At 41.8% G+C, this 23,140-nt stretch overlaps 1 protein-coding gene across 1 annotated transcript in view; it reads left to right on the forward strand.

Moving 5' to 3' along the window:
- The first annotated feature begins 2,182 nt into the window (after positions 1–2,182).
- The window catches only part of NUDCD3 (NudC domain containing 3), a 99,790-nt gene continuing 78,832 nt past the window's right edge, over positions 2,183–23,140 (forward strand). The window contains exons 1-2 of the mRNA XM_012763368.2: positions 2,183–2,687; positions 7,848–8,167. Of these exons, the coding sequence (XP_012618822.1) occupies positions 2,496–2,687; positions 7,848–8,167 (512 nt within the window). The 5' untranslated portion in view covers positions 2,183–2,495. The remainder of the gene's footprint in view (positions 2,688–7,847; positions 8,168–23,140) is intronic.

A 23,140-nucleotide genomic window follows, 5' to 3' on the forward strand; every position in this document is an offset into this window, starting at 1 on the left:
TTAAAGACAAATATTCAAATTTATTTGAAATGACACAACAGGCCTCTCATTTTTAACTACCTATCTGAATGAAATTGGATTTTTTCATATATATACTTCAATTAAAACACATTGCAATGTAGGAGTGTATCCTATCTCTATACATACATGAGGGCGATGTGCACCATCTGGGGGACGGACACACTTGAAGCTCTGACTGAGGGGGGAAGACAACACACGTAACCTAAACATTTGTACCCCCATAATATGCTGAAACCAAAAAAAAGTAAGAGAACAAGGAAATAAAAATGCTTTTGGGCCGGGCGCGGTGGCTCACGCCTGTAATCCTAGCACTCTGGGAGGCCAAGGCGGGTGGATTGCTCAAGGTCAGGAGTTCAAAACCAGCCTGAGTGAGACCCTGTCTCTACCATAAAAATAGAAAGAAATTAATTGGCCAACTAATATATATAATATAAAAATCAGCCGGGCATCGTGGCTCGTGCCTGTAGTCCCAGCTACTCGGGAGGCTGAGGCAGGAGGATCGCTTGAGCCCAGGAGTTTGAGGTTGCTGTGAGCTAGGCTGACGCCACGGCACTCACTCTAGCCTAGGCAAGAAAGCGAGACTCTGTCTCAAAAAAAAAAAAATAAAAATGCTTTGTTTTGCTAAAAATGGGAGAAAAAACATATTGCAATGCAGTGAATGCAGACGCAGATGTGAGAATCTGTCTTCTAGGAAGCCAGACATTAAAGAGATTTACAAAAATGTAAAAGTATGCTATTCTTCTCACTAAACTTTTTTTTTTTTTTTGAGACAGAGTTTCACTCTGTTGCTTGGGCTAGAGTTTCCTGGCGTCAGCCTAGCTCACAGCAACTTCAAACTCCTGGGCTCAAGCAATCCTCTCCTGCCTCAGCCTCCACAGTAGCTGGGCTGACTAAACTTTCACTGCTTTGAAGAACATTTTTTCATAAAAGTATGTTAACATGTAATGTATCTTATAGTTATTTAAAAATGAATTAATATTTTAACATTTTATAAGTTTTAATTTCTAACATGTTAAATATTGATAAGCATAACTCATATACACAAAAATTATTTGGAGTCGACAAATTTTAAGAGCATCGTTTCTAAATCGAAAAAGTTTGAGAACCACTGTTCTAGCATAATTTACTTGAGTTTGATTTTATTTACAATTCATTATAGCCCATACACAATGAAGATATGTTAACTTGTCTGTTTTAGTCCAGTAGAGGTTCAAATAATTTCTATCAACTAGAAAAGATAACCTATGCTTTTATCATCTTGTAGAACATCAGCCGGCTTTGGACCCAACCTAACAATCTTACACTAACGTTTTCTCAAAATGTTTACAAATACTCAGTTCTTCAAAATACTCTTTGAACCAGCTTTACCATAGCACTGGTTCCTTCATAAATTAATTTGTTGAATAAATCTTAGACATGTGTTCATTACATATTTGTATAAGTGTCACATTTTTAACTTTTTCAAGATTATACTTTGACAGATACTAATGACACATATATGATGTGTATACGTGGGTATGTACTATATACACACAGGAGTACATACTTTACAAGGATGGCAAACTAGATTCCCCATTGCATCCAGCTCTTTCCACTTAACATGCATTTTTTTCCTTCTTTTGTTTGTCACCTTTGATTTCTTCTGATGCAATGCCTTGAGTTTCACTGACAACTCTGTGTTATTAATAAGAAATCCAGGCCGGGCACAGCGGCTCACGCCAGTAATCCTAGCACTCTGAAAGGCCGAGGTAGCAGGATTGCTTGAGCTCAAGAGTTCCAGGAAGAGCGAGACTCATCTCTACTAAAAGTAGAAAAATTAGCCGGGCATCCTGACGGGCGCCCATGGTGCCAGTTAGTCTCAGCTCCTCAGAAGGCTGAGGCAAGAAGATCGCTTGAGCCCAGGAGTTTGAGCTAGCTACCATGACGCCACTGCACACGCCACTCGCTCTGTTACCCTGGGTAACAGAGCTAGACTCTGTCTCGAAAAAAAAATTCCATACAACCCACATACGCGCATTTTCCCTTACCTAACCTATTAACAAAAAGGTCACAGTAGCCCCAGCTTATACTACTGGCTCAGGATACCCAGAAACAAGCAAAGATCCACAGACCACGTGACACATACCGAGCCTCACGTGATGCTTCCCTCACCACAGTTCTTCCGCCCGCTTCAAACAAGGCATCGGGACGTCCCCAGCGCAACACTCACGGGACTCCTTGCGCGTGGGAACCATGTTTGCGCCCCACGTTGGGCTCTTTTAGCGAGGGCAGCCAGAGGATAAAGCACAGGGGGTCAGCAGGGTCAGCAGGGTCTGGGGAAAGCAGCCCCGGGCTACTGGGCCCCACGAAGGCGGACCGGAAGTTCCGCGGCCGCGCAGTCCGGCGGAGCAGTTAGTCGCGCACGCCGGAAGTGGCCCGTAGGCCGGTCTGAGGCGGCGCCAGCAGTGTGCATCGTCCCTTGGGCAGGCGGCGATATGGAGCCCGGGGCAGCCGAACTGTATGACCAGGCCTTGCTGGGGATCCTGCAGCACGTGGGCAATGTCCAGGACTTTCTGCGAGTGCTCTTCGGCTTCCTCTACCGCAAGACTGATTTCTATCGCCTGCTGCGCCACCCATCGGACCGCATGGGCTTCCCGCCCGGGGCCGCCCAGGCCCTAGTGCTGCAGGTGAGGCGGGCAGGCCTGCGGTCTGGGAAACCTCTGTCCCGGCGCCTGCCCCGACTCCCTGCCCCCGCACGGCCACTCCTCCAAGCTTTCCCAGCCTGTTTTCTCCTTTCCCTGGCGCCGTGGGGGTGAGCCTGTGAGAATGGCTTTAGTAATTCGAAGCGCAGATCAGATATCAGGTTATTCTGCTGAGGGAGCAGCCGGGGCCTGCCCAGGACGTCCTGAGGTGTCAGAAGCAGCCAGCCAGCTGTTGGGGCCCTGCTCAGCATAGCGCAAAGCAAACCTCACACGGTGCTGGGGTCTTCTAGTCAGGGAGTGAAATCCGTGCAGGCAAAACGGGAGGACGGATATTTACAACAACAGAAACCTGTATCACCCTGAACTTCCAAACACTCTGGAGGTGGCAGGGATGACAGTGGCTTTGTGTTGATCAGTGGGTGTGGCCGCTTGTTTGAAATGTGACTTTCCAGGTCGAGAACAATCACTGTAGTGATTATTAAGTTTTCAGTTGGACTTAAATATAACCCAGGTTAGATATATTGTATGTTTGAAGCGCTGTTAGTACTCAATCAGTGAAGTTGCACTTCTGCATGCATTGTAATAGTAAGCAAGCTTTTACTGAATGTAGTTACACTGTAAGCTGCCACAGGCACTGGTAGTGTGGATGTTTAGTAATGGTCTCTCTCTCCTTGTAACACTTATAGTTAAGGAGAGAAAACACGGAAAGTAAGAGAACTCTGCAAGGCCAATTATGTGACAGAGCCTGTTAGGCGGAAAGGAAATTGATGGTTGAGAAATCAATATGGTTTTGTAGGTGGGTCTTTCGATGAGATTTGGAGAAAGTATTCAGCCAAGCACACTGAGCCTGTTTGTAGAAACATGAGAAGATAGAAATGCTGATACCTCCCACAGTGCTCTAGCACTTTACAATTTATAAAGTGCTTCAGGTGTTACCTCCTGAAGTCTTACTGCAGGCTACAGGTTGATCATGTGTTACTTTCTTCAGTGCCTTCAGGAAGAAACCAAAGTTTAGAATGTCTCCGTAACTACCAAGGTAATATGGTCAAATGATGGGTGGAGATGGGGCTCCATTGGGCTTCAATTTCAGAACTTAAGGCTATTCCTTGTCTTTATCAGTGGCCCAAGTGCCATCTGAATGATCAGAGAGCTGTTGGAGGTGGCATTTAGCAGGACCTTATGGCAGTGTAATGAAGTCCTGTCATTTCATCTTCACAATGCTCTGAATTGGATGAGGTTGAATTTGATGTACCAATTCAGCAAGGTTAAGTAGAACACACAACTAGTTCCTCCTAGAGCTGGAACTCAAACTTTGTTTTTCTGATTCCAAATATTTGTACTGTATCATTTAACCATTCCATAGTAGGATGAGAACACTTTTGTCTGGGATGATTGTGGATTGCAAAAAGGTGTAGAGGAGAAAGGAACATTGAGCACCTTGTACGTACTAGTATCAGGTATTTTACATTCTGGGGTATTATTTAACCCATAACATAACCTGAGATGTTGATCTTTGTCATGGTTTCGTGGATGAACTGACAGATAGTATGCTCCTTTATCTGGTAATTATTTATAAAACACCTTGTAGGTTAAGACACTCTTTTTTTTTTGAGACAGAGTCTCACTGTTCCCCTGGGTAGGGTGTCGTGGCGTCAGCCTAGCTCACAGCAACCTCAAACTCCTGGGCTCAAACAGTTGTGCTGCCTCAGCCTCCCGAGTAGCTGGGACTACAGGCATGTGCCACCATGCCCGGCTAATTTTTTCTATATATATATTAGTTGTCCAATTAATTTCTTTCTATTTATAGTAGAGATGGGATCTCACCCTTGCTTAGGCTGTTTTCAAACTCCTGACCTCGAGCAGTCAGCCTGCCTCGGCCTCCCAGAGTGCTAGGATTACAGGCGTGAGCCACCATGTCTGGCCAAGACACTCTTACAGGTTAGGGTTTAGTGACCAGTGTAATGAAGTAGTGGAAGTGGGGGACAGGGACATAGGAAGGAGAGGGATGAGTCAGTCAAAGACAGTCCAAGGTTTCAAACTTGGGTGACTGGAATAATGATAATGCATTCATTTGAACTGTCACCTGGGTTTAGGGGAAAACTTTTAGTTTTAGAAAAGTTGAACTTGAAATTGTAGACAGGAGTCCCTGTCCATAGGCTCTTAGAATCACAGGACTGGATCTTGCAGGAGATGGGGGGAACTGGAGTGGTCTGAGGGAGAGAGAAGAGCCAAAAGTACAGATGACAGGCCTTGGGGAATGATCACAGTGAGTGGTAGGTAGTAAGTTTCACAGAAACCAAGGTGACAGTCTCTAGCAGATGGTTAAGAGGGGTGTTGTGCTTTCTGGAAGTGGTTCTCAACAATTGGCATTGCCCTAGGAACTTTTGTTATTTTTATTTTTTATTTTGTTTTTTGAGACAAGAGTCTCGCTCTGTCACCTGGGCTAGAGTGCTGTTGGCTTCAGCCTAGCTCACAGCGAACTTAAACTCCTGGGCTCAAGCAGTCCTCCTGCCTCAGCCTCCCGAGTAGCTGGGACTACAGGTATGTGCCATGCCTGGCTAATTTTTTTTCTTTCTATTTTTAGTTGCCCAGCTAATTTTTTCTATTTTGTTAGTAGAGATAGGGTATTGCTGTTGCTCGGTCTGGTCTTGAACTCCTGAGCTCAAGCAGTCTTCCCACCTTGGCCTCCCAGAGTGCTAGGATTACAGGCCTGAGCTACCGCACCCAGCCTCCCAAGGAACTTTTAAAAGCACATATTCCCTGGATATCTTGGTTTGGTAGATCAGGGTGAATCTTGGGAACCTGTTCATTTATCCACAGAAGCTCATTTGGCAGGAGGCTTATAAAGGTGATTTCTGTATTGGCAACAGTTTTGTTGTGAGTAGGACATTACAATATTGAATCAAATTGAGTGACTTGGTACCAGCAAAGCTGTCCTGACTTCCTACCCCTACTCATTTGCCTATTAGTAGTTTTCTTTTTCTGCCCCTGACTTGAGGGCATAAGACTCCTTTGTGTGGCTCTGCTAAAATTAGGCACAGAGGGTTTGGATGGCAGTGTTGGGCTTCACCATTCTGGAACTTGAAAGCTTTCCCTTGCTGGTTCGGAGAGTGGACTGTTGGTATAGTGTAAGGCTTCTCATACTTTTCCTACTAATTCTAAAGGATTTGCATGGTCTAGATGCACAGCTTGAATAATGCTCAGCAGGAATGATGTATGTGAAAATTGCATTCCACTTCAAAATTATGTTAGCATGTTTTAAGACAAGAAGAGTTTAGAATGACATGCCATGCGTTAAATTTGACAAATCTGTGTTCTGGAGTTGAATTTGAGAAGTGTTGCTTAGGAGAAGTGCTCGGCATTAGAATTGAGAAAGCTGACTGTATCCTATTACTTATGCAACTTTTTGGGAAATTTTGGGAGAGTCATTTCACATCTTATCAGCTGAGAAGGTTAATTGGTAGTCACAGATTGGAGGTCTTTTCTAGCTCTGAAATTCTGTGACTCTGGAATGAGTACTGAGAACATGTAGAGATTGAGGTGTCCATGAGATGTGAGAGAGCTTCCTAGTGGTGTGGATAGACAGGTCAGAGGAAGTTGGATGTACTGTGTAGAGTCAGTGGACACCATGAAGGCCATCAGATCTTGAGGGCCTAGGTGAGTCCTGTGTTAAAAGTCCCAGGTATTATGAGAGAGTCCTTGTTGCTTTGCTCTTGTGGAGTTAAGATGAAGACCTAGGGTATCAGGAGGGTGAGCAGCTTTGAGGGCAAAGGATGCAAAGTGTTGGAAACATGAATGTTGGAAGTGAGTCAGGGATTCAGATTATCAACAGAAGTACAAGTGGGTCTGGTGGTGTTTCCAGTTTTTAACCTTTTAGGATTTTATTGATTTTCCTCTGCCTATATCATCTCCTTGTAGTTTGGTGCTTCCCATGTAATTTTTTACTTTCTTCTTTTGCTGGCTGGACCTTGGGTAAGTTGCTTAATCTCTTCAAGCCTTATTTTTCCTCATCTTTGAAATGTTGATGCTGTCATCTTCACAGGATTTTTGTGAGGGGCCTGAGAGAATGTTTGTAGAAGCATTTGACACAGTTCATATGTTAGCACCCTTTTGTTCTGTCTTCCTGTGCAGCCCACAGAACATTATTTGATACTTGTCTGCATTCTAGCCCTTTGGACTCTGACTCCCACCCACTTTCCCAGGTTGGTCTCTCATCCTTCGTTCCTCTAGCTACTGCAGGAACTCTTGCTGTTTTCTCTGAGCCTATTCTTGAAGCTGTGGCATTTTCTCCAGTGGTTTCCTATGGAAGATATGCCCCTCATTCAAGGTCTAGTTGAGATTCTCTTTGTTCCAAGAAGGCTCCATAGATTTTTTTTTTTTTTTATTAGAAATGCTCATTCCCACCCACAGTCTGACAGGGTATCAAGGGATCCATTATAACCTACTTGTAACAGAGTTGTCATGTGTGGGTCCATCTTGACTGTACTTTTCTGGTGGAGAGGTCCCAGCACCTTCATGGATGTGACTGTGTCCTAGAGAAGGTTAAGGACTTGTGTACATACCAGGATTTTGAGTTCTTAGGAGGCAGGAGTTATCATTTTGATTTTTTTTTTTTTTTGCATGTGTTCCTTACACATTGTAGGCACATAGTGGATGTTTATTGAATTGAATGCCCATACCCCCCTTCAGCCCTTGCTATTTGGTGAAAGATAGCAGTAGTTCAGTAAAGCCTGGTGTATTTTGTGGATTGAGGTTCAACATTTTCATCTTTTATTTGTGAGTCTGAATTTTTGGTGCCTTGATAGCCTAAAAGGCAGTGTGTGTTCTTTGCGTTATGAACAAGACTGTTTGGAGTCTAAAAATAATGACAGCTAAGATCATCTAGCTATTCATCTTGAGGTATTGTAAATATTGTTAGCCTTGGCTTGTAAGTTTTTGATTTTGTTGATTTTGGAACCTGCTGTTAAAGAGTATTTTCCTATCAGCTTTTGGTGAAATTTTAGGGTATTTTCATTTTTCCAGTGGGAAAACTTTTTGCCCTACTGCTTTTTAGTTTTCTCCTTACCAGATTTTGCCACATTTCTGCAGAATGTGTGGTACTTTGCTGGCAGATGAACTGATTGCTGGATTACTATTTGATTTTAGGTATTCAAAACCTTTGACCACATGGCCCGTCAAGATGATGAGAAGAGGAAGAAGGAACTTGAAGAGAAAATCAGAAGAAAGGAAGAAGAAGAGGCCAGGGCTGTGGCCACTGCAGCTGAGAAGGAGTTGGTCCCAGTACCAGTGCAGGAAATAGAGATTGACACTACCACAGAATTGGGTGGATCTCTGGAAGAGAAAGTGCAGCCTCCAGGCACACAGGACACTGTGCAGGCGGTTGCCCATGGCTCAGAGGAGGCAGAGGCTCCAGGAGCAGTGGCTGATGCTCCTGAAGTCCCTAGGGAACCACCAGGTCTTCCCAGGTAGGAATTCCTATTTTGTAGCTTCCTTCTTTCTTGTGTGGCATCTGGTATTGGGGGGTTGTCCATTATTCATTCTTATTTTGTAACACATCAGTTCTTTATCTCTTAATTATTTAGCTCTTAATTATTATTTAGCTCTTAATATTTGCAAATTGCGTTACAGCCCTTCAGTTACATAGGATGAGAGGTCATTTGGCTTCAGTCTTCTTTTTTTTTTTGCTTCCTTATAAGCTAAGGTAATAATCTGTTGGCAGTCATATAACCAGTTAAGAGCCAGAGCCAAAATTTGAGCACTTGGCTCCCCCCACAAATACCTGACTTTATCTGTGTGTAGAAGCTTAGTCTCGGTGTCCAGAGTCTTTTGTGTTTTTCTCCCTGCAGGAGCACTGCTGGGATGTACCCACCATGCTTGAGGTATAATGAATATGTGAGGAGGCAGTCTTACATAGACTGGATTCACATCCTGGCTCTGCCACTTCCTGAATGTATTACCTTGGACAAGCAATATAACTTTTTTGTGTCTTGGTTTTCTGCTTTGTAAAATGAAAGTGATAATGATAGTACCTGCCTTATAGCCTTTATTAGGCTATTGTGAATTTTAAATGAGCCAGTGGTCAAGCACCTAATGAGTGGTACCACTTGAGTATGACACAGTTTCCCTGTCCTGTACTTAGACTCATTTTTCAAGAGTTATGTTTCTCATCTACTGTAAACTTATGCAGTCCTCCCCTGTGGTCTGAGTAAGAGGATCTGATATGTCCTTGTGTGGGAATTGTGGCATTATCTGCCAGATAGTGATCCTCCTGGCCTGCTTTGTTTTTAGGAAAATCTACTCTTTCTCTTCTTTGGTGCGACTTGTTCCCCAGCTACCTTGACTGCCCTTCTGTTCTTCCTACTCTTTGCACTCTCTCTCTGACCTGATTTTGGGGGAGTTTTTGAATTGAGTTTCTAGTTAATGAAGCAAAGTGAACAACTTGGAATGACTGCTAAAATATGGAGTAAGAGAAACTAAGTTTTATAAAGATAGAACGGGGCAAGACTGCAGAGTCTTAAAGGCCAAGGTAAATAAGGGAGTTCAGAGAAAACAATTGTTAGATGGGTGAACCAAGTTGAAGGAGAAGGTGAGCAGGTCTTGAGTATGGATCTCTGATTGAAAAGGGACAAAATAAGGGTTTAGAGTCTGGAAGTGGGAGGGATAGGATGGGGAGGGTAGAGATCTATTATTTCCCTTTAGCTTGAAGAACTTTCTTTAATATTTCTTTTAGTGCCTGTCTGCTGGTAATGAATTCTTTCAGCTTTTGTTTACTGAAAATGTCTTTATTTCGTCTTCCATTTTTTTTTTTTTCCGAGACAGTCTCACTCTGTTGCCCAGGGCGTGGCGTCAGCCTAGCTCATAGCAACCTCAAATTCCTGGGCTCAAGCAATCCTTCTGCCTCAGCCTCCCGAGTAGCTGGGACTACAGGCATTCACCACTATGCCTGGCTAATTTTTTCTATATATTTTTAGTTGGCCAATTAATTTCTTCCTATTTTTAGTAGAGACGGGTAGAGTTTTAGTAGAGTTTCTCACTCTTGCTCAGGCTGGTTTTGAACTCCTGTCCTTGAGCGACCGTCCCGACTCGGCCTCCCAGAGAGCTAGGATTACAGGCGTGAGCCACCGCGCCTGGCTTCTGGTGTGATTTTCTTTGTGTTTATACTGCTTTGGGACTTTTGAGTGTTTTTCAGGCTCTCTCCTTCCTATCCCCTAAAGTCTCTTTTCTCTTTGTGCTTCCTTTGGAATAGTTTCTGTTGCCCTGTCTTCAAGTTTACTGTCTTTTCTCCTTTAGTCTCTAATCTTTAGTTAAACTCACCTAGTGAATTTTAAATTTCAGATACTGTTGTTTTTTTTTTGAGACACGGTCTTGCTCTGTTACCCAGTCTGGTCTCAAACTCCTGGCCACACGTTATTGTCCTTCATTGGCCTCCCAAGGTTCTGAGATTACAGGCATGAGCTACCATGCCTTGCCTTTATAAAATGTTTTTAAGGGTTATTGACTTGGGTATTGTGATGGTCAGTTTTGTGTGTCAGTTTGGCTAGGATGTAGTCCCCAGTTATTGAATCAAATACTCATCTGGGTGTTGCTTTGATGGTATTCTGTAGATGTGATTAAAGCCCATAATCAGTTGACTTTAAGTAAGGGCAATTGTCCTAGCTGATCTGAGTGGGCCTGATCCATCAGTTGAAAGCCTGAAGAGTAGAGCAGAGACTTCCCTGAAGCTGAAGAAATTCCTCCTGTGGACAGCAGCTGCACTAATTTTCTAGAGAGTTCCACAGTGGCCTGCCATATGGATTTTGGACTGGTCTAGCTAGTCAACCATGTAAGCCAATTCCTTACAATAAATCTTTTAGTAAATACAGTCATCCCTTGGTATCATGGGGAATGGATTCCAGGACCCCCACTGGATACCAACATGTTTGCTCAGATCCCTTATATAAAATGGTATAGTATTTGCATATGACATATGCACATCCTCTCATATACTTTAAATCATCTCTAGGTTACTTATAATCCCCAGTACAATCTAAATGCTATGTAAATAGTTGTTATACTTCATTGTTTAGGGAATAATGACAAGAAAAATTCTGTATAGATGAAAGCATCCATTTTTGGGGGAATATTTTCAATCTGCTGTTGTTTATAGAACTCATGGATGTGAAACTTATGGATATTGAGGGCGGATTGTATCTATTGCTGGTTCTGTTTCTTTGGTTGAACCTTGACTTACACAGATATTTTTATGTAAAAGTTAAGTAAGAAGAAGATTCAAACTGCACAGTCTAATATCAAATTTGAAAAACATTTAAAATTATATATATGCAGAGAAAAAGCCTCGAAGGTAATAAGTTATCAATAGTGGTAATCACAGTGGTGGAATTATGATTGTTTTTCATTTTCATCTTTGTCCATTATTTTATTTTCTCTCCCCTCCCTCCCTCCCTCCCTCCCTCCCTCCCTTCATTCCTTCATTCCTTTTTTTTTCTTTCTTTGACAAGATCTCATGCTCTATCACCTGGGCTAAATGCAGTGGAGTCATCATAGCTCACTGCAACCTCACACTCCTGGGCTTAATGATCCTCCTGCCTTAGCCTCCTGAGTGCTATGATGATAGGTATGTGTCACCATGCCTGGCTAATATTTTTTTTTTTTAATTTTTGTAGAGATGGGTTCTCCCTCTGTTGCTCAGGCTGGTCTTGAACTCCTGGCCTCAAGTAATCCTCCTACCTCAGCCTCCCAAAGTGCTAGGATTATAGGTGTGAGCCACTGCACCTGGCCTATTTTCTAATTTTTCTACAGTGAGCATACATTTTGTTTTAATTTTTTGTGTTCCTTTTATAATTTCTAAAATATTTTAAAAGGGCATTTTTTTTTTTTTGGTTCTGAGTAATAGACTAGAATAGCTATCTTCCTGTCTTGTAGGGACCCTAATTTTTAAATTCTTGAACCAACGAATTGTGTTCTGGATTAGAATTAGAGTTAGTTTTGTGAGTTCTACCCTAGTATTAAGTATAGAATGTGGAAACTTGGATATGTTTCAGGAAAGTTAACCTTTCTGCTTGGTAGCTGTCCAGTTTTGCTGTAAAGCAATACCAGAGGCTGGGTAATTTATAAAGAAAAGAGGTTTAGGCCAGGCGCAGTGGCTCACAGCAACTTCAAACTCTTGGGCTCAAGCAATTGTACTGCCTCAGCCTCCTGAGTAGCTTGGGACTACAGGCATGCGCCACAATACCCAGCTAATTTTTTCTATATATTTTTAGTTGGCCAATTAATTTCTTTCTATTTTTAGTAAAGATAGATAGGGATCTTGTACTTGCTAAGGCTGGTTTCGAACTCCTGACTTTGAGTGATCCTCCCGCCTCGGCCTCCCAGAGTGCTAGGATTACAGGCGTGAGCCACCTTGCTCGGCCAAGATAGTTACTCTTTAAAAGACCACACAGAAACCCGTTCTGGGCATTCTGTCTGAGATCAGTTACCTAGGGTCTAGATCTTAGAATGCTGATTTTTGATGACTCCTGTTTGACATATTTGCTGGTGGTTCTACCCAGTATCAGGCAAACACTTCCTTTTCTTATTCTATAGCAAAGTCACATCATATGCTTGCTTAATTTTAAAAATTTGGGGGAAGAAAATTAAACAGGGTAATAAAAATTTATGCATTTGTATTTTATATGTATTTTTATTATGGGCTGTTCATTATTATATACAGTACAATTTCTTTGTTTCGTGTTTTATTAAAGTATAATTTATATAACAGTACAATTTACTCTTTTTGGACAGTTTATGACTTTGGACAAATATAGTCTTGTAGCCACCACCACAGTCAAGATAGATGACATTTCTTTTTTTTTTTGAGACAGTCTCACTTTGTTGCCCGGCTAGAGTGCCATGGTATCAGCCTAGCTCACAGCAACCTCAAACTCCTGGGCTCAAGCGATCCTTCTGCCTCAGCCTCCCGAGTAGCTGGGACTATAGGCATGCACCACCATGCCTGGCTAATTTTTTCTATATGTATTTTTAGTTTGTCAATTAATTTCTTTCTATTTTTAGTAGAGACAGGGTCTTGCTCTTGCTCAGGCTGGTTTCGAACTCCCGACCTTGAGTGATCCACCCACCTGGGCCTCCCAGAGTGCTAGGATTACAGGCATGAGCCACTGTGGCCAGGCAAGATAGATGACATTTCTGTTAGCACCCAACTCCATTGCACCTCTTTGTAGTTATCTCCTGTCCCCACTCCCAGGCCCTGGCAACCCTGGACCTTTGTTCTGCCCTAAAGTTTTTGCAGTATGCATTGTTATTTATACATAATTATGTATAGATCTCATTCACAGTATTGTTTTGGTGAGTTGGGGGAAATTTGAGGAAAATTTTATCTTGACCTGATTTCACGATCCACTGTGATTTTAGCACCTCCCCAACTAGTAAGCTACAAATGCCCTGAATTTTGTTCTTGCTCTTGCCCTCCTGTCACCAGGACATTCCAAATGAAGATCAGAATAGCTTCCACCCCAGTGTTTATTCTTCAGAGAAGAGAGAATTTGGACACACAGAAATCTCCCTGTTTGCACAGATAGCTTTGGGGAATGTGCTTACATTCTGTAAGGGTACTTTACAGTTTTAAAGTTGTCCATAGTAAAGACTTTGTAAAAAGTGCTGTTAGAGTCTCAGTGTTTATGTTGTATTAATACTTGACTGGGTGATCAGTGCCTTATAGCCGTGATTAATACTGTGGAAGGAGTGAGGGGCACAAAGTCTGCAGCACCTTATGTTATATATAGCCACTAATCAGCTACCTCTCAAGAGCTGCCTGTCAGGGTGCATCTCTTGGATTCCATCATAGTAGGGTTTGGTGTTGGTTTCCTTGGCATAGGCTGTCAGGTGTTAAGTCATAGTACCTGCAGTTCAGGCTGTTGACCTGCAGGTGTTGCTGTAGGTAGTAGGATGATGACTTTGCATTTGCTGGTGCTGACAAAAATCTCTAAAAGGGTTCTGAGCTTTTCCTTTATAAATCACTCACAGAATTCTTTAAAAGAGAAAAAGGGGGGGGGGGAAAGTAGCAATAAGAATGTCAGTTACTGCCTGGAAACAGTTTTCTTTGTCCTGAGTGCTGGGACTTGGTGTCTTTTTTTCCTCAGATGATGGACACAGTACTCCTATGCTGTTGGTGTTGAATGGGCAATGCTGTGGGCCCTTGTGCCACTAGGCTATCTGTCCTGCCCTGGACAGGAAAGCAGAGTAGTGGCAGCAAAGAGGGTATCATGGAACTGTTTGACAAGCCTGTGGTCAAGCATGGTACCTGAGGAAACTGTTCAGTATGTTCCCTTGCTTTGGGTGCTGTGGCCTTTGTGCTGCATCTGTTACAGGGACCTGGGCACTTCTTGGGAAGGGAATGGCATTATTTGGAAGAGATGTTTCAGGTTTCCTAATAATGTCCATGGCAAATACTTCAGCTTCTTCAGGCTTTTACCTCCTGACTTTGCCTACCCAGTTGTGGGCATTCTTCATTTTCTTTGACACTCTTGTCTATTTCCACCTCATCAGCAGAGTCTCCCAGCACTCCGTCCCTCTGCTCTCCCCAGTAGGTAGTTGTGCCTCCTCTGAGTGTACACTCATTTTCACCTTGTTTCTTTATGGCTGGCTATTCCTGCATCATCAGTTATTGGGGGCAGAGATTTACTCTGCTTTTCTCATCTCCTAGTCCTGTGTGAAGTGATCACTTCAGTGCATGTTGAGTTCTATTTCTTAGTGTCTCTTTGGTTTTGCTTACTGTCTTAGTCATCTTGAGCTGCTATAACAAAAATACCATAGCCTGGTGGCTTATAAACAACAGACATTTATAATGTGCAGTTCTGGAGGTTGGAAGTCCAAGGTGCCAGCAGATTCCATGTCAGGTGAGGGCCCACTTTTTGGTTCTTAGACCTCTGTCTTTTCACTGAATCCTCACATGGCAGACAGCGCAAATGCCTCTTTTATAAGGGCACTAATCACATTCATGACCTGTTATCCCCAAAGTCTCCACCTCCAAATATCATCACCTTAGAGCTTAAGACTTAGCATATGAATGGGGGGGACACAAACATTATTCTATAGCACTAATGCACATATCATGACATCTGGGCCGCTTGATGTCCCTCAGGTGGGCTATCAGGAGAACAGAAAGGAGCCTGTACTCTGGGCCTGGGACTTCTCACCACATGTAGTCTCACACTACCTGAGAAAGTTGGGTTCTGTGGTTTGTCTTTAAACAGATTCTTTCTTTGCTAGTTGAGGCTTTTTCAGGTGCCCATTGTAGGAAGCCCCTTTGTAGAGCCATGGGGGCATAATCAGAGTACCCACCCCATAGGCTATGGTGAGGCTTGAATGAGGTAAATCCTTAAGAACTGCTTAGTATGATTCTCATGGAGTGAACATTCAAGTAAGCACTAGCTATTGTTATTTCTCTTAAAAAGAAAAAGATTTTCATTTCCTTTCTGACTACATTCAGTGTACAATATTTGGAAAATACAGACAAGTATATAAAGAAAGAAAAAAAATCCCAACCATTCCCTATTAACTTTTTGGGAGTTAATATATTTTCTATAGTTAATAGTTAATATATTTTCTATAGTTTTTCTTATGTATATTAACATGCATACATATATATATTTCTAAAACTCTTACACTGTGCCTTCTTTTTTGCTGAATGTTGTACCCTAAGCATTTCTTGCATTCCTTGTGCTGATTTTGAATTTGTGGTATACACTGCTGAGTGTTGTGTGCCTAAAGTTGCGCTTGTTCTTGGATAAGGGTGTATGCTGCATATTATACAAGGAGAGAGAATAAGGAATAGAAAGCCAGGGGTTGAGGGATGGCCGCCTGTTTCCCTTTAGATTCAGCCATCTGTGGACTGCACCTCATCTTGTGTCATAGCTGCTATTGCATCTTTCCAATGATTCACCCTGAAATTGCTCCTTCTTTAAGGAAGCTCAGGTGTAAGAGGCCTCCAAATGATTTGATTTAAATCACAAGTCAGGAAAACCTGATTAAGGTTGATAGGAGGACCTTTTTTCTCTTTAGAAACATTGCATTTTTGTTTTTTATTTTGCAATTTATTTTATTTTTATTTTGCAGTGAAGGTTGTAGCCTTCACTTTTAGAAAGTAGTACTTTATTTTGAGATTGTTGGATATTGAAGCAATGTAAGAAAATGACCTGGGATCTTAACCTGTCAGAGTTGGAAGGGTCTCAGGGAGAACGTAGGTTGGGGAGGAAGGAGAGACATATTAGAATCACCTGGGGGGAGTTCCTCTGGAAAAAATGTGTATTTCAAAATATTGAGAACCAATGATCCTCTTCCTTTTTACAGATAAAGAAATTGAGATGTACAATGGTCTAGTGATTTGCTTAAAATCATACAGTTAGAAGGTAAGGCCAGAGAGTTATTGGGAATTGAAGCCATACTACCTCAGTGGGCTAAAGATGGATTTATTTGCTTTGTTGTATTAAGAAAAAAGCAACTAATACCAGACTTTCTGAGATACACTTTTTAAAACTAACCAACTTTTCTTAAAATAACCAACTTCTATTTAATATTTTTCTATAGCAATAGTTACCTTTTTTTGCTAGCTTGTTTTTTTATATTGAAAAGGTAACATATGTACCTCACAAAAATTTACTAAGTAGAATTTAAAAAACAAACCACAGTAGAGAGAATATGACTCCTCATGTGCTCATTGCCTAATTGCAGCAGCAGCCCATTTCTCTCCCTCCTGTGTTATTTTGAACCAAATTCTCATATCATTTTATCTGTAAATGCTTTCAGCCAGTGTTTAAACTTCCAGTTTTGTCATTATGTTGTAATTTTTTTTTAAAGGGTTGTATACAAATAAGGCTCCAAACACCCATGGCTCATACCTGACCCTCTGTTTTTTTCTTTTTCATTTCCTTGAAATTTGTTAAAAGAAATCAGGTTGTTCGTTTAAAATTTCCCTCTGAATTTTTTTTGAGACAGGGCCTCACTCTGTTGTCCATGCTGGAGTGCAGTGGCACAATCACAGCTCACTGCAGCCTCAAACTCCTGGACTCAGGCAATCCTCTTGCCTCAGCCTCTGGAGTAGTTGGGACGACAGGCATGTACCACCACAACTGCTAATTTTTAAGAATTTTTTTGTAGAGATGGGTGTCTCACTGTGTTGTCTAAGCTGGTCCTCAAACTTCTGGCCTTAAGCAATCCTCCTGCCTCAGTGTCCCAAAGTTCTCAAATTATAGGTGTGAGCCACCATGGCTGGCCCTCTGTCTGAATTTTGCTGATTGTTTCTGTGGTGTGATTTAGCATGTCCTCTGTCCTATTTCCTGTAAGTTGGAGTTGGATTTAGGGTAACTTTTTTTTTTTTTTTAATTTAAATGTTTTTCCAGCATCACACACTGGTAGCAATGGATTAGGATTTGAGCCCAGGTAAATTACACTCATAAGTGAGAGCTGTTAATTACAGCTTTTATTTATTTATTTAATTTATTTCAGAATATTATGGGGAAACAAATGTCTTGTTACATGGATTGCTTTTCTACTGCTTGAGTCAAAGTTATAAGTGTGCCTATCACCCGGATAGTGTACATTGTACGCATTAGGTGTGATTTCACCCATCCCCTCTTCCCACCTTCCACCTGCATGATTTCCATTGAGTTTTACTTCCCTCTGTGCATGTGAGTGCTGATTGGTTAGTTCCAATTTAATAGTGAGTACATGTGGTGTGTGTTTTTCCATTCTTGCAATACTTAGGAGGATGGCCTCCATTTCCATGGTGATTGTTGCAAAAGGTATTAATGGTTTTTTTTAATGGCCGAGTAGTACTCCATGGTGTACATACACCACATTTTATTAATCCAGTCATGAAATGATGGGCACTTGGGTTGATTCCACTTCTTTGCAATTGTGATAGGGTAACATTTTTTGAAAGTTAGGAGAGTATATAATGGAAGTGAGTTATTCCTAGAGATGACTGTTGCTAATAGCTCCTTTTGTAAAATTTTTATATTATATATGTATATGTATTTTTTCACTATTTTATACAGTACACACATACACAAAAAAAAATCTGTGTTGACTTTGTCATATCCCCAGAATGTGCCGTGAATACTTGCATTTGCAGCTGACACTGAGTACTTCCTGTTGCTTGGTACCCTTCCCCTTAGGGTACGGATAGGTGTTTTGCTGTCCTCACAACTCTCAGGCAGGTCTGTTGCCTTTCCATTTTGCAGTTAAGGAAACTGACCCAGGCTCATATTGTTGAGCAATGGAACCTGGTTTGTTTTTGGGTGATTTGTCCTGAGATTCTTTACTGCAGCTGTTCTTGCAGTCACTAAGGGTTTGAACACATTAACTGCCATGTGAGTTGTATTTAACTAATGCTAGTATTGACCTTGGGGCCTCATGAAGTATATGTAACTCACGGTCTCTTTATCTTGAGCACTGTGAACTGTTTTTCAAGTTGCATATGACTCATGTACAGAAAACAATAAAAAATAACAAATTTTTCACTAAATTAGAAAGGATTGTTTTGTCTCCAAAGTTTTTATTCTATTTTTGTAATAAAACACCATGGCCCCAGGGAAAAATTTTTTTTCTAGTGTGGCAGTCAATGTGTTAAAATGCAGATTCCTGGGCCCTTGCTCTAGAGATCTGATTTAATTGGTCTGGGTGTGGCTTCTGTATCATGCCTGAATTTTTAGAAACTTTCCAGGTGACTGATGTGTGGTCAAAATTTTTCTTAGCTGTTACTATCATTTGGATGTTTGACCCCTCCAAATCTCATGCTGAAATTTGATCCCCAGTGTTGAATATGGGGTCTGGTGGGAGGTGTTTGGAGGATCATGGGGGTGGATCCCTCATGAATGGCTTGGTGTCCTCCCCATGAATAAGTGATTTCTCACTTTATTAGTATATGTAAGAGTTGGTTGGTTAAAAGAGCCGGGCACCATCTCCTCCCTCTCTTGCTCCTTCTTTCACCATGTGACATGCCTGCTTCCCCTTCTTCGCCTTCTGCCTTGATTGGAAGCTCCCTGAAATCCTCACCAGAAGCAGATGCTAGCGCAGTGCTTCTTGTACAAGTCTGCAGAGCTGTAAGCCAAATAAACCTCTTTATAAATTACCCCACCTCAGATGTTTCCTTTATAGCAATGCAGAACAGACTAGCCATATAGTATTCCATCATGTAGATCTTAACATTATTATTCAGTGACTGCCCATGGGGGTGTGTATTTAAGTTGTTACCAATCTGCCAGTGTTACAAATCATGCTGCAGTGAATTTGCTTGTAGGTGTCTCTTGGAGCACGTATATGAATACCAGTTAGGTGGATTCCCACAACAGGAATTACTGGGTCAAAGGGTCTGGAGTTCTGGGGAGTGTGGGGACTAGGATGAGCATTGAAAAGCAATAGTGTTTAGATGCATGTAACTAACCATAGATTAGGTAAGATCATTGAGGCAGTGAATGTGGATGGAGGAAAGAAGTCCAAGGATTGAGACCTGAGTGTCATCACATGAGGAGGATATGAAATGAGGATTCTCTGCCTAGGAGACTGAGGAGGGAGCCAGGAGAATGAGTCACATGAGCAAGCAGGTTGAGATCAGAGGATTGAGACAAACCTGGGAGCATTCTGGGAGCAGTTGTGATAGGTGCAATAACCCTGCGATCACACTTGCTGCTACAGCTCACTTTGGTTTGTTCCTGGAGTCCTGATGAGCACCTAAAATCCTGGACACTTTTTTTTTGAGTCTTTGTTGCCCTTTTCTACTGAGAGGCATATCTGAAGTCTCTGTGCCACCTCTGCTGTGTGGTGGTGGCCTTTGTGTGTCCCTGGGCAGGTGGTCCTTCACTCTCTGTGGGTGAGAGATGTAAACATTCCCACCTCTCCATGTGCCTATCTCTTGCAAACTGCCCTTTGCAGAACTTCTCTTCCTTGGCTGCTCGTGCCCACCCTGCTCATTCTGTCAGTAGAGAAGTCAGGAGGAGGGAAGTTGGCAGGAAGGGATGGGGCTGGAACTGACCTAGAACACCTGGGCTTGAGCTGATTGTTGCAGTTGGGCCTCTATATCCCTGGTTTCTGTATCCCCAGGTTTTGCATCCATGGACCCAAGCAACTGTGTACTGAAAATATTTTTTAATAATACAATGATAAAACAATACAAATAAAAATAATAGCACAAATGTTTATATAACATTTACATTGTTTTAGCTATACCAAGTAATCTAGAGATGAAGTATACAGGAGGATGTGCATGGGTTATATGTACATATGACATCATTTTATATCAAGATACCATCTAGAGATGAAGTATACAGGAGGATGTGCATGGGTTATATGTACATATGACATCATTTTATATCAAGATACCAGGAACATCTGACCATTTTGGTATCCATGGGGTTCCTGGAACCAATCCTCTGCAGATACCGAGGGACGACAACATATCTACTCGCTAGGTAGTGTCTGTCTTCTCCATGGGAGGCAGAGACTTAGTCTACCTTGTTCACTGTGGATTCCAGCACCTGCCACATAGTTGACACTCAGTAAATAGCTGAATGAATGAATGATTGATTCAAGTTAAAAGTCATGTTAAAGATGATGAACCTTTGAATTATAACATATCTCATTAAGGCCAATTATATGGTAACATTTAATTTTCTTATGTTTTCACATGTGTTTATGTTCTGTACTTCTCTGTCTTCTTAAGGCAACTCAGGGCCGGGCATGGTGGCTCACGCCTGTAATCCTAGCACTCTGGGAGGCCGAGGCAGGTGGATCGTTTGAGCTCAGGAGTTTGAGACCAGCCTGAGCAAGAGTGAGACCCCTTGTCTTCTAAAAATAGAAAGAGATTAATTGAACAGCTAAATATATATATATATATATATATATATATATATAAAGTTAGCCGGGCATGGTGATATGTGCCTGTAGTCCCAGCTACTTGGGAGGCTGTGGTAGGAGGATCCCTTGAGCCCAGGAGTTTGAGGTTGCTGTGAGCTAGGCTGACACCACAGCACTCTAGCCCAGGTGACAGAGCGAGACTCCATCTCAAAAATAAAACAAAATAAATAAACTCAATAGTAGTGTCCTAAGGCCATTCTCCATTCTCCTGCCTTTGTGCTGAGCTGTCAGCTGCCCTTCTGGTTTTGTTTTTTGTGCTCTTGCCCTTCTTTCCCATACCAGCTAGCTTGCAGCCCCCAAGCGACAGAAGCCCAGGACTGTGCAGACCTCGGTCCACACCGGCCTTGAGCTCTGAGCCACACTGTGAGGGAGTTGGAGTGACCTGAGTTTTCATATCTCTTTATTAGGCTTAGGAATTTGCTGTGGAAGTGGTGTCTAAGTGACTGGGTAATGTGGGGGGACCTCAAGTAGAGCCCATGTGTGTGGGCAGCTGTGTCCTGTAGAGTTAGCTCTGAGACCCCCTGGAATAGGTCATCTCAGGTGACTTTCTCTGAGTCCTGTGAGCTGAGAAATCAGATTTGGAGCCTGTGGAGGTATGGTTCTTTAAACAGCGGCTGTGGGGTTCTGAAGAGTGAGAATCAGGTCTGTGGTCTGGATGCTGGCAGCCATAGTGTGGAGTCATTCTTTTCTTAGCCAGCTAAGGACTAGCATGTTCTCCCATACAACTGTCAATGTCTGTGTATTTTTTTGGTATTTAAAAAAAAAAACCAATAAACTTTGATTTTTGGATAATTCAGATCTACCACAAAAATTGCAAAAATCGTGCAAAGAATTCCCACATATCCTTCACCCAACTTCACCGAATGTTAGTATCTTTTATAACCAGGGACTACTATTAGACTCATCTGTAGATCTTGTTCAGATTCCACTTGTTCCATTTGTGTCCTTTTTCCTTGGCCCAGGGTTCAGTCTGTTATTGTCATTGTATTCACGGTTGCATCTCTTCAGTCTCCTTTATCTGGGACAGTTTCTTAGTCCTTGCTTTCTCATGACCTTGACACTTTTAAAGAACTGGCCTTTTTCTTTCTTTTTTTCTTTTTTTGGTAGAATATCCCTCATTATGGTTTTGTCTGATACTTCCTTATGACTGTATTCATGTTAAATGTATTTGTTAAGAATACCAGAGAAGTGACATTATATCCATGGTGCATCATATGAGGAGGCTCATGGTGTTGATTTGTCCGATTCCTGTAATATTTACTGAGATCATTTGGCTGAAGTGGTGGCTGTTGTTGTTTTTCACTGTGCAGTTACTATGTTTCCCCTTGTAATTAATAAGTATCTTGTGGGGAGATACTTTGAGACTTGTTTCTCAGCATACTTTTCCCCCTAATCTTGGCAACCACTGAGTATTCTTCCAGAAACAGTTATTACTGTGATGTTTGCTAAATGATTTTCTATTTCCATCATCTTTTTTTTTTTTGGAGACAGAGTCTCACTCTTGTTGTCCCGGCTAGAGTGGCGTCAGCCTAGCTCACAGCAACTCCTAGGCTCAAGTGATCCTCCTGCCTCAGCCTCCCGAGTAGCTGGGACTACAAGCATTCACAACCATGCCTGACTAATTTTTTCTATATGTTTTTAGTTGGCCAATTAATTTCTTTCTATTTTTAGTAGAGACAGGTCTTGCTCTTGCTCAGGCTGGTTTTGAACTCCTGACCTTGAGTCATCCTCCTGCCTTGGCCTCCCAGAGTCGTAGGATTATAGACGTGAGCCACCATGCCTAGCCTCCATCATTATTTCTACATTTATTATTAATAATTGGAATTATGCTTGTCAAAAGACACATAACCAATTTAGCTTAAAAATCTAGTTAACTTTTTATTTGTGATTCTAGAATCAGGCAATACTTCATTCTATAATAGAATGAATGTTCCTATGAGCTGAACAGGGTAGGTGTTTTCTGCTTTATATGCAGAAAAAGGCTAAGGAAAGCAGAGAGAACAAAAAGCGATGGGTAGTTTCAAAGTCACTTTTCTTGCAGGGTTAAAACAAAGGGAATTTCCTTATGCTGTCTCAGGTTAGCCATAATATTCTGTTTTTTGGAAAACTGGCTCATTTCAAAGTTCAGTTTGATTTCATCCATTCTGGTTTGGTCTGGTATACTGGGCCCTCGTGCAGGACGTCAGTCCGAAACAGTGGCATCCAATTATTTTTGTTTAACATGCTGTAAGCAAGAATTTTTGTTTCTCCTCTACTTATTTATTTATTCATTCATTGCTTGTTTTTGTCATTGTATAGTCATGGATATTTATTCCATAGGTTATGATCTTATTATTTTAATGTTCAAGTGGCTTCTTTTAGTTGCCTTTTCTTTCTGACATGTTGCCATCATTTTCAGGCACTTCTTTACTTTCTTGCACCACAGGGTGTTCCAGGTTTATGTTCTTTTTTTTGCCCCAGCTGTGGAGTAGATCTCCCTAAAGTGCCATGGTGGGTTTTTTTTTGTTTTTTTTTGGGTTTTTTTGAGACTG

This window comes from Microcebus murinus, chromosome 9 (genome assembly GCF_040939455.1).
Source record: "Microcebus murinus isolate Inina chromosome 9, M.murinus_Inina_mat1.0, whole genome shotgun sequence".
In the NCBI taxonomy this organism is placed as follows: Eukaryota; Metazoa; Chordata; class Mammalia; order Primates; family Cheirogaleidae; genus Microcebus; species Microcebus murinus.